At 40.6% G+C, this 12,040-nt stretch overlaps 1 protein-coding gene across 1 annotated transcript; it reads left to right on the top strand.

Moving 5' to 3' along the window:
- The first annotated feature begins 2,242 nt into the window (after positions 1 to 2,242).
- Positions 2,243 to 9,242, top strand: ogfod1 (2-oxoglutarate and iron-dependent oxygenase domain containing 1). Its single transcript, XM_006780053.3, has 13 exons — positions 2,243 to 2,546; positions 3,580 to 3,725; positions 3,816 to 3,862; positions 6,620 to 6,720; positions 6,797 to 6,913; positions 7,000 to 7,091; positions 7,179 to 7,307; positions 7,806 to 7,919; positions 8,242 to 8,321; positions 8,391 to 8,632; positions 8,712 to 8,840; positions 8,918 to 8,976; positions 9,061 to 9,242. The coding sequence occupies exons 1-13, from the start codon at positions 2,243 to 2,245 to the stop codon at positions 9,220 to 9,222; spliced, it is 1,722 nt and encodes a 573-aa protein (XP_006780116.3). The 3' UTR covers positions 9,223 to 9,242.
- Positions 9,243 to 12,040: the final 2,798 nt, after the last annotated feature.

Here is a 12,040-nt window from a genome sequence, read left to right as displayed (position 1 = left end):
TCAGGTGACTGACTCAGCCAGTCGAGGATGTTTCTCCACCTCTTCCCCTTCAGCTCTTTTTTTTTTTTCTTTCTTTTTTTTTTTTCTTTTCCTGCTCTATTTTCAGGATCATGATCCTGCTGAGTAATGAAATGCCTTCCAGTGCCTGAATTCTAATGTGGCTTAATGCAAATCAATGTATAGAAATCTACATCTGTCTTGTTTCTTCCACCAGCAGTGAAGTGAGTAACGTCTCCCACTAACAAGCTGTCGTAGTGCTTCAAAGATTGAGGTGGGAAGCTTTGGCTCCTTAAATGCTCATCTTCCCGTCAACTATGTTTGCATGAAGAGAGAGTGGATCTCCAGACTCTTTCATGCCTGTCACATGTGCTCTCATCTGTGAAGAGATCAGAGTCCCAGTGGCAGACCTGCAGTTCTGGAGTTCTTTGGTCTACATTTATCAAGCCAGTCCCACTAAATGACATCAGGCCCTCATACCATCCTCATGGAGGTCTAGTTCTGATAACAGCCCGTACCATAGTTTCTCCTTCCTGTCCGAAAAAACTGATGTTCCCTAAAGTTGAACTAACTTTGCGTTGTACTGTGATAATTGAGTATTCTCTTGGGTTTTTTTTTTTTTTAAATAGTGTATTTATTTGATACCAAAGTGATCAGGATACACATTTTCAGGTTGTGTTATCATGCAAATTGTGAGGCTGTACTTGACAGAAACAGTGTGTTTGTTCCTTTATTCAGATAATTTCTAATTATTTGCCCTCAGCTTTCTGATGTTCATGTGGCTGCAGACATTAGTAATCATAATAATATAAATGGATGCCATAAAAAGACAGGAGATGATGTGCAGGTTATAGAGACATGGTTCATAACACATGCACTTTAAAAAACACCAAAAAAGGAAAATCATTACAATGTATTTTGGGAATACTGTGGATTTTCGACTAGAATTAGACAGCATGAAAAATCTTAACCACTAAAAAAAGCTTCAAAAACATCTTATACTTAAGGAAATTTCTCACCATAGCTTAAGTAAATGGTAAGAGCCAGGAACCACCCACAGTAGTCAATTAATTCAATAATATTTTTATCATGGAAAAACTGACTTTTTGATTTGAGACTTCATTGGGTTATATTTGAAAAATACTGGAAAGTATTGGTCAAGTTTATATTTTGAAAATTAAGTTTGAGTTCTATTCTAATTAGCCCAGATCTCAGCTACCCACAGGTTTTAATTGAACAGAATATCCTTGTCATAGTCAATAAAGGTTTAGCCCCACAACCCAGTTTCTTTTTCTAGGGTTTTTAAACTTGTGGCATGTATTATGAGGTTATGGTCAGCACCAAATTATGTAGTCTGCACCAGATCTGCTAGTCTTAAGCGCTTGAAATAACAGGAACCGGACTTATTTTGATTTGTGTACTTGCTTCACCTCATCAGGTTTCCTCTTGGCGGTGGTCCTGAAAATGGCTGACCATTTCTTTATACAAGTCGATCAGCAATACATGAGCCTAGGTATGAATCCAGACATGGGTTATTACCATCAGCAACTCTTAATTCTTTGTGAGGCCCCACCCTGCCTTCATGTGAGCCATTAAGCTCACATGGGTCAAGGTGTGAGTGAGGGCTGAGGCCTGTGAAGGGATCAGTGGTGTCCTAGGCCACTGATTTTTTTCAATGATGGTTATTGACCATGGACATGGAGAGCCTCCTTTATTCTTCTTTCAGATCATCTGTCATCTTGGTCCAAAATGTGAACATGACACACTTCCAAGAGTGCAAATGTTCACATTTTGGATTGGTGTGCCAACCACCTTCAAGGGAACAATTTTTTTAGTGAATTAAAACGTCTTCATGAACCAAATAGAAGTTCAGTTGCCTTACTTTCAAGTGCTTGAGAACAGACATATTTTATCTAGTTTTTGTTTAGTTCTGACTTCTTATTTTGAATTTAATTGAGTATTTCTTTGAAATGTTTAGTTTTCATTGGTCTCCATAGACTAATGGAGAAAAACGACCAATATGTATATTTTTGATTTTATTTATTTTGGTCTTTAACAGAGACAAGTCATCTGTACGTGATCCCCTCCACTGGCTGAAGAGCTATATCTTTAATATGCTTTCTTACCTGGCTGCTGTAAGAGATTTATTACCTAATCCTCCGAAAGCTAAAGAGGTAAAATTATAATAAAGTAAATCCCTGAAATCAGATCCTAAAAGTTCTATTTTGGTGTGAATATTATAGTCATGTTTCAGTTCTGCCTGACAGTCTGCACTCAGGGCCAAACTACAAGCATTAATAACGTCATTTATCCGCGACGCGTCGTGCGAGGCCATGTCCACGCGTGTTTTGAAAGTTCGTGTCAGGTTTCTGTAATGGCCACCAAACGACCACAGGACGAGTGCAGCAGCACAGACAAGAAGAAGAAGAAGAAGAAGAGCGAGAAGGAGAGCCGCGAGGAGCCGGTGGAGCTCTGCGCAGCCGTAGAAGACGACCAGGTGAAGAGAGCCGTCACGGAGGCATGGAGCCGCAAGACTACCTACAGCCACGGTCAGTGAGAGGACCAAAGTTCAGCTTCAGATATTAATCTGCAGCTTTAATCAGTCTTCAGAAACCTGCAGCTTTGACGCGGCTGTTATTGGTGTTTTACGGGAATTTGTTGGGAGATCTGCTTCAATCAGGAGCAGCAAATTTGGAGTAAACCCTCTCTGACGTTTATACAGAGAGCTATGTGATAGTGGACACTGCAATACATAACAGAAACAGTTCCTACTGTAACATTTTTTTTCCGGAGCGGGGACTTGCATGCCCTCTCCCCATGTCAATCATCTTGTAATACAACAGTACGCCCCACTCTCTCTTCCTGCTTTCCTGTCTAACATTTGCTATAATAACTAATATAGGCACAAAACATCCCCCCAAATTAAACTTTAATCATTGTTCTGAAACTTTGCCCTGACAGATTGTAAAGACCCCCCAGATAGCAAGACGACATTGAATTGATGTTGATTTTTCATCCGATCCGTCGTTATGATCAGGGTTGAAATGCCAATGTTGTAACAACATTGAAATACTGTGGTAAACCGACGGTCTTACTATAGGGACGTTGTAATAATGTTGATTTACCGTTGTTTTTTTGTCATTGATATTTGATCTATTTGTAGTCGACCAGGTAACAAAAACAACGTCGAGAAAACGTCTATTTATAGTTGACCATCATTCTGCGCTGGTCACCATCAAAAAGCCATTGATTTGTAGTTGAGCGTTAAATTGCATTGCAACTGAGCGGGTATAAAGTACCGGAGAAAGTAGATTTATAGTTCTTTTGTTATCAATGATTTCTGGTCTAGTTCACCAGCTTTAAAAAATCGTGTCGACGTGCAATTTATGTATAGTTGACCGGGAAATTAAAGCAGCGATCACTTGGACTATTCTGCAGCACCCCTCTCACAGTGGCCGAGGTCAGTGTAGTATTTTAAGTTTCTGTCTCTCTTCTAAAGCAAATATTGCCACGTTTGTTTTGCCCTTTTCTTAACTTTGCTGTTTACACAGTTTCCTTTGTGTGTGTGTAATTATTGTGCAGGCGATCTGGAGTTGGACTGCCAACCGTTCCCTCACTGCATCTTCAGAAACTTCATCAGCAGCCAAGCCTTCGCAGAAAACCTCAAGAAAGAGCTGCTGGAGCTAAACTTCCATGAAAAATCAAACGACCTGTATAAATTTAAACAGGTTTTTTTTTTTCATTCATCCTCACACTGATTTATTCCAGTGTCTTATCATTTGTGTTTTTTATTATTTGTTTTTGTTGTCCCCACACAGTCAGATGACCTGAAGAAAAGAACAGAGCCACATATCGCAGGGCTGAGGTAACAAAATAGTTTGAATTCATTTGTGTTATATGTGTGTGTGAGCTATGAAATGGGCAGAAAGCTTTCATTTATGAAAATCAGAAGCCTTGATTTTTTTCACATTTTATTATACTCGTAATAAAATGTTATACTTACATTTTATTTAAAAACTACGACTGAACTTCCAGCTCTGAGTTGGAGGGAGCAGAGTTTAAGATGTTAAGATTTTCACTGGGAGTGACCCAGATGGGTCCTGAGTATAACAGGATTGGAAACCAAGTTACAGAGGCAAGGCTGAGATGGTTTTGGACATGTGCAAAGAGGAGGGGTAGTGGACGTACTGGATGAAGGATGTTGAATAAAGAACCGCCAGGCAAAAGGAAAGGAGGTAGAACACAGCGGAAGTTCACGACTGTAGCAAAGGAAGACATGCAGAAGGTTGGTGTGACAGAAGAGAGTGTTAAAGTGAGATGGAAGCAGATGAAGATAAAAAAAATCCAAAAAGGAGGATGGCAAAAGCAAAGAATGACAATGAAGAGGATAAAAACAGAGAAGAAGGCAAAGAAGATGAAGACGAAAAAAGAAGAGGATGAAGGCAAGGAAGTGGATGAAAAGGAAAAGGGCGTGCTTAAAGGTGAAACACAAGTGATATCAAATCACATCGTGGCGCATAAAATGTTTTGGTGCCTAAAAAGAAAGAAGAAAAAAAAAAAGTGGCTAAAGGAAAACGGGTGAACTGGACTTGGGTACCCAAGGCTTATTGACTCGAGTGCTTTCTGACCCCTCAACTAGAGCAGGGCGTTATGACCAAAAATATCTATCACGATATAGATTTGAAAATTTGCGATAAGGATATAACTGACGATATAATTGACACTAGACAAAATACTTTACAACTCCACAATTTTATTAGTGCAAAAAAAACCCCCATCAATGTATTTTCACTTAAACAAGCAGCTGTTTTTTTTTTACATTAAAGTTGTATAAAAACGTAACAGTACAAATGCAAAATCCTTGCTGACAGTTTAACCAAAAGGCATTTCCAGTGGAAATTGGCCGACATATCCTCAGCATAACCATATATAATATCCACAAAACTTAAAAGGAGGTTATACACACACATTACGGTAATATTATGTTGAAGCACAGTACATATCACTCCGCAAGGCGCCTGCCTACGATAGCCGTAATGCTCTGACAATCCACCAAGCGGTGTGGCTTCATAGCTTAGCAAAGTCCTACTGAAACATCTGACAGATTTTCGAGCGCCGTGTACATAAAATCGTTTCGAGGTCAGTAAACACAACCAGAATTCATACATAAGGCACACGGGATTATAAGGGGCACTGTCGATTTTCAGAAAAATCAAAGGATTGATTTTAAGTGTGCCGTATTTTCCAAACAACACGGTAATAACGACGGCCCGCTAGCATGCTCTACCAAAAATAGTGCTTTGTTGTGTATCTGACGGACGAAAGCTAAACCAGTTCCACACCACTGTCGTTGCAGCATTTTTACAAACCAATTCTGGTTCATCCGTTTCATTCAACGATCCGCTTTTGCCCTTGTCATTCTCCGCCGCCGCCATGCCTTTTTCGTCATGTGCGTATGAAAACAAAGGCACTGCGCATGCACGTTTTACCCATATTCTATCGCGATATTTCATTTTCTTGTCGTTGCCCAACATTATATCGGTATTACCGTGAACGGTATGATATGGCCCAGCCCTACCCTCAACCTTAATACTGCTCGCTATAAAAATGTATCCTTACGCACAGAGCATCGATGGAGGCCTCACCTCGTGTCAGAGGTCTTGTGGAATAAAGGCCTCTGACAGGTCAGAGTTGTGTTTGGTGGCACAAAGCAGATGTGGACTCATCAGGTAGATTTAAGTCACAGATCCTTTTCACAGCTGGTGTTTTGATGCTTCAAAGCAAGAAAATTAATGAGGACTTCATTAAGTGAGCCACCTTCAGGGTCCTGGCATTGTTCATGTTAGCTTGCAGATTTACCAAGACACTAAAAGAGGTACTTTTGTATTTGTATCCAGCTCCATATTGATATTGTTGGACTCTTGATGTTGATGGAAGGATGAGAAACATTCTGAAGTTTATTCTTCAGGTCCAGCAGGTGGAGCCAGAGATTACAGATGCCCTCCTAATTGGTATATTACATTTAGTGATGATGACTGAAACTTCTTGCGAATATTTGGACTGTTTGTTAAAGCAGGAAGGTGGTTTATTCTTTAGTTTCTACTACAGAGCTGAGGCTGGCAGTGAACACAAGGCTGTAAGTCATCAGAGCAGAGTAGATGTTGGAAATGACTGCCAAGAGGTTCGGTGTGTGAGACAAGTCCAAGAAAAATCAGGATCTCAGCGTATAAATCAGCTGTGTGTCAAATCAGAGGCTCCATATATTACCAAAATAGCACAATCCAGTGTAAACCTTTCTTCTTTGAGAAATAACGTGCTGCTTTCTTCTTATAATTATGACAAGCTGTCTACAGTGAATCACTTGCATGTGCTGGATACATATTTGTGAGTATATGCGCTTTACCTGCTGAAGAAGTGCAGCACTGGGGAATAAATACAGTAATTACACAGTAACGGCCTCCCTCTGTGGTCATCTATTATTTATGTCTTAACAAAATGTCACAGAGGGCTTTCAGGTAGCTAAACAATCTGTCCGTGTGGTGAGAGTTACAAATTTTAAACGGCGTTTAAAGGTCACGGCCAGGTTTTCACAGTGTGCCCGTTTCTGTACCACTGTCTGTAGGGCAGGACTGTTTGGGCGTTTCCGGTTCTGGCTCGGGGAGGTTCTGGGGGTTGAGCTGGAGCCCACTGTGGATATTTCTTGTGCCAAATATGAATATACAGGTGAGATTAGCTCAGTAGGAAAACTGTTACATTGTGAGTTTCTGTTTTAGTTATTGTCTGTCTGTCTTCTTTCTAGATGTTCTTTTGTGCCACGATGATGAGTTGGAAGGGAGGCGCGTTGCGTTCATTTTGTATCTTGTGCCCCCGTGGCAGAGCAGCGACGGGGGAACCCTCAATCTTTACACAACAGACAGTGAGTGTCCCACTGTGTTTGCGTGTGCACGCGCGTGTGTGTATTCTCTTACACAACAGAAGTGTGTATTTCCTTTTTGTCGTCAGGTTATTTGCAGCCACAGAGCATAGTGAAGTCACTTGTACCCTCCTGGAACACACTCGTGCTCTTTGAAGTTTCTCCAGTTTCCTTTCACCAAGTAAGGATAAATATTCTTGTTTTTACTATTTCTTTGAAAAGGCTGCGTTTGGAAATTACACTGTTTGGGGTTTCTTTTTTTCTTTAGGTGTCTGAAGTTTTGTCGCAGGACAAATGTCGGCTGTCTCTGAGCGGCTGGTTTCACGGACCTTCTCTGGAACGTCCTCCTCGCCACACAGTGGCTCCTGTCCAGAGAAATCCACACTTACCGAGAGATGTGGGTGCTATCTTGTGGGAATATCTCAAAAAATTTCGGAAGAAGAAATTTATATACGTTTTGTTTGATAAATATAACACATAATTTGCATGATTCTCAATCAATTTACAGCTGGAGGCATTTGTTAGCTTAGCTCAGCATAAAGACTAAGAGCAACCCATCTGGTGCCAACAATCATGCCACGTTCAAAGTCACTTGAATCACCACTTTTCGATTATTCGGATTCTTAGTTTGAAATTCAGCAGGTTGTCTTTGCCATGTTTACATGCCTCCATTGACTTGCATTAACGAGCAGTTGAGCTGGTGCACCTAGTGGCTTGTGAGTGTACATTATAGTGTTATGAGAGCTCTGTATGTAAATCTAGCTATCTCCAGGCTCCAGTGTAAGCTTTTTTTAATCAGTTGTGAGCATCAGTTGATTTCTTATAATGTCAGATTGTTCCTCTCTTGGACAGCCTCCTTGCCAGCTCATGTGTTTGCTGTTTGTGTTCGTGGCAGGAAACGGTGCTGCTGGAGTGGATCAATCCCATCTATTTGGACATTTCTTATCAAGAGCAGATTCAGGAGGACTTTGAAGACAGCTCTGAAATTCAGCTCAAAGGATTTCTCAAGGTAACTTCTAAAAACTCTTTTCCGCCGACGCAGTACTGCAGCTTTTTTATTCAGAACGGTTTCCGGACATTGCACCATAGAAATGCAATTCCCAAAGCTGGAAATTCTTATTCACAGATGATTTGCAGATGAAGTACGCATGATTTTTTTTTCCACACAGAAAGTACCTCAGCTTTAGCTACACAACACTGAGTAATGAGGTAATTTCCAAGTATCCAGTGTGTACTGCTTTTCAAAAAGGCATCAGAGCAGAGCTGGCACTGGTGTCGTGTCTTTCCCGTGTTCATTTGTTTCCGCTGAGTGATTATGCGTTTGTCTTCAGGAGGAGAAGTTCAAAGAGGTGAGTGAAGCACTTCGGCTCTCTCAGATTGAGTGGAAGAAGAAAGGTCCACCCAATAAGAAGTGAGTATGTTTGACTCTTTAAAGTAGCACTCTGTATTTAAGATTGGCTAATAACCTGTGTGCTTTCAGGTGCTACGAAGCTGCTGCTCTGGACTCGCTGCCTCAGTGTGTGAGTGCATGCTGGGAGCTGCTTCATTCAGAAGCGTTCTTCCTGCTCCTCTCCAACTTCACTGGCCTTCGATTGCACTATCTCTGCCCGGCTGACGACGAAGAGAATGGCGATGAAGAGAAGGATAAAAAGCAACAAGATGATGGAGAAGCCACGGGGTCGTCAAATGAACCATCCTCAGCAGATGCGAGCAGAGAGAAAGGTGTGCATCGCTGTGAGTGCTTTCATTCAGCCGCCGCCGCTGCTGCTGTTCGTGTGTTTTGACCTCTGTGTATTTTCAGAGCCGAGCACCCCTTTGTGCTGTGGGGAAGTACGTCGATGGTCTCATGGCGGCTACACCCTGTTGCACGATGGAGAGGCAGCGCGGGCAGAATATGCGCTGGATCTCGTTTTGCCTTTCGGCTGTGCCGGTGAGTTCACACCCAGCAGAAGAACGAACTGTCGGACACGAGTGTGACTGTACTGAACTTTTAATTCTCTCTCATAGGCTGGCAGTCAGAGTTTGGCGGCTTCACATGTTATGTCGCTAATGAAGAGGATGAGGAGGTGAGTGCTGATTAATGTGACGTGTAATCGCACATGTGCGGATGTTGCTTCGGCAGTCATCATCATCGCTTTCTTTCTTCACAGCTTCTGACTGTCTACCCAGAGGACAATTCCCTCGCACTCGTCTACAGAGACAAAGAGACTCTCAAGTTTGTCAAACACGTCAACCATAAAAGCACCTCTGAGCCTGATGGCAGCTCCACCTGCAGAGAGTTTTATGACTTTTCTTTTGTCTACTATGAATAAATATGTATATAAATACATAAGAGTGTGTGTGTGTGGGGGGGGCATTTACACTGGCAGATGAACTCCACTCACTCCTCTCACTTGGAAATATATAGGGATGGAGTCTTGGTTGGATCTAACCACCAATGATGGGCAACATGCTGTGTAATGCCAACCAAAGCTACTTTGACTTGTGCGATGTTACTGACACTTCAGTTTTTTAGTTATTCCAAGAAGGGGGAAAAAAAACTTTTTTTAAACATGTATTTTTAGGCTTTTTAGTCATTATTGCAATAGGACAGTGGAGAGAGGACAGAAAAGCTGGGAAAAAGACATGCACAAAACTACCTTGGTGTACATTTTAACCCAGGCCTCTGTAATAGTCTTATGGTATAGGGGTCACCTTAAAAAAGTTACTTATATTATTTGTTAAAGTTGTAGAAATCTGGAAAAGGATGAAAATGGCTCTCCTTGCTATATTCAGAGCCAGTCCCCAGCACAGCGTATGCACCTGGGCTGCATTCAGGCCTAACAAAACTTGACAAAAACTCTTTTTTTTAAAATAGAAAAGCCGTAGTTATGATGGCGCTACCGCGTCTGAAAAGTAATGCCAACTTGTGTCTTAAACCTGCATTCTTTCTAATGGTCAGCAGGGGGCGACTCCTCTGCTTCCAAGAAGGCTTCAGGTTGTATTCACATTTATGAGAAAAAGACCCTCGCCCCCCCTCACTCTGTGACCTCAGTAAACGCTTTTATGTGCTCAGTTGCTATTTTCAGGTCATACAGAATGAAACATGAAGTTCATCTTGTGAATTATGGTCATTATTAGAGTTATAAAGGAGCATAATCCAGCAAGCATACCATGCTAGCTGGCAGGGTATTAACAAGCATACCAACTTCTTAATCACAAGTTGTGATTGTGCAGTAACCCCCATTTTGACAGTTAAATCCACCATGTGCTTGTTTCGAAAATGGTTCAAAAATAGCAAGACGGCGACTGCGAAAATGCTCATCTTGAGGCTTCAGGATGGGAATTCACAAAACCAACACATGGCATCAGCGTGCCTTTATCAATCTTTTATACTGTTTATGTATCCATGTTGTTATATTTGTCAAGCATGCGGGAGCTGATTCATCTTATTCTTCCTTTTAAGTAGTGGACATCCAACATTTAGTGTTACCTTCACCTGACTGGCTAGAGTAAATGTACAAGAATCCAAATTGTAAATTTCCTGACTGAGAATCTTTGGGGGCTGTTCACTTTTGTGTGTTACCTTTTTAATATGGTAGGGTTTAAATAGACTTCTGACACACGCAAAAAAATGAGATAAAACATTTATGAAAGCTCGTTGCCCAGCACTGTGCATTGCTTGAGTAAAACATTTTAAAAACATGACTAAAAATAAACTTTTCACAACGTTTTTAGATTAACTGTGTCGATTATCGGAACTCTGGTTCCTTAGAACTTGCTAAAAGGGTTATTTTAGATTATTGGTTTTTTTACCCTAATGATGCCAAAAAGAAGAACAAGTTGCAGTTCTGTGTAAAAGCCACCATTTATTTACAACACAGGAAATCATTCCTGTACAACTCCTCCATCTAATACACAGTACACACTGCAATAGTTACACCCTTTTGCACATGTTCTACAGTAAAATAACAAATGACAAAGTTTCACGGGTTAGAGTTAAATGTCAATCATATATATTTCACCTCTGTAATATTCTTGATATTTATAATTGAGCGATTTGTATATACTCGTGCTATATCTTAAATTTGTAAACTTTGTAATATATTGTATTATTTAATTCATTTAGTCTGTTACTGTTATTGTCTTGGAGCAACTGTAACCCACATAATTTCCTTAGGGATTATTAAAGTATTCTGATTCTGATTATCATTTCTTTAACTAGCCTTCAGGAATAGTTCTCCAGGCTTCTTGATGGACTTTCAAAGCCATTTTGTTTGATCCCACACTGCTTCAATTCACTGCTTCAAGGTTGAAGTCTGGGCTCTGTGGAAGCCAGTCCATTACTGATAGTGTTCCACTGTGTGTGTTTACTATACAAGTATGCTTTTACTGCATCTGCAGTGTGTTTGGGATCATGCAGAAAAATGAAGATGCTGCCAATCAGATGCTTTCAAGATGATGTTGCATGGTGGATCAAAATGTGCTGGTACTTTTCTGCATTCATAATTCCACCAATTTTAACAAGATCTCCAACACCACTGGCTAAAATACAGTCCCAAACCATGACAGAGCCTCTACCAGCCATTGTTCTAATGCATTCCTGACCTCCTCCATACATAATGATGACCATTTGTATAAAAACAACTGAAATTTGGATTGATCTCCTCAAGACCTGTTGTTGCTGATTTTCAGTATTTATCCTCCACTTGCTCAGTTTCTCCACACTGCACACACTACACATCATATTGACATACACCAAGTTTTTATCTGTCCTTGGTGGTGCAAAAATATGATTTTATGACTGTCAAACTGTGCTATCTTTGATATTTTTAAAGAATCAAGAAATGGAAAGAAATATGTTTGTGACAGGCTGCTGGTAACAAACTACCAATAAATATAATTTCAAATGGGTTCTTTGCTAAAACTATTTCATCCCTTGAGTTAGATGTCGTTTTTATATTTGAATGATTCATAGGTCAGTGTTAAGCAGCTTAACAAAACAAAAAATAAACAAAAAAGACCTTCAAAAAGCCCAGAAAACTGTTCCTCAAGACCACTAAAAAATACAAGAAAGTATAACTCCTTGAGGTCTTGAAGGCCTTCTACCCCTTTGCTTGCCATAATGTGTGCCACAAGGCTCAGTTTGCG

Source organism: Neolamprologus brichardi, chromosome 1 (genome assembly GCF_056152115.1).
Source record: "Neolamprologus brichardi isolate AB-2024 chromosome 1, ASM5615211v1, whole genome shotgun sequence".
Taxonomy (NCBI): domain Eukaryota; kingdom Metazoa; phylum Chordata; class Actinopteri; order Cichliformes; family Cichlidae; genus Neolamprologus; species Neolamprologus brichardi.
This window is presented reverse-complemented; position numbering and strand designations above follow the sequence as displayed.

Coding starts and splice junctions, on each gene's coding strand:
- ogfod1 (XM_006780053.3), top strand. CDS start 2,243: ATGTTTCAGTTCTGCCTGACAGTCTGCACTCAGGGCCAAACTACAAGC. Junction 8,633..8,711: donor AGATGCGAGCAGAGAGAAAG/GTGTGCATCGCT, acceptor GTGTATTTTCAG/AGCCGAGCACCCCTTTGTGC. Junction 8,977..9,060: donor CTAATGAAGAGGATGAGGAG/GTGAGTGCTGAT, acceptor CTTTCTTCACAG/CTTCTGACTGTCTACCCAGA.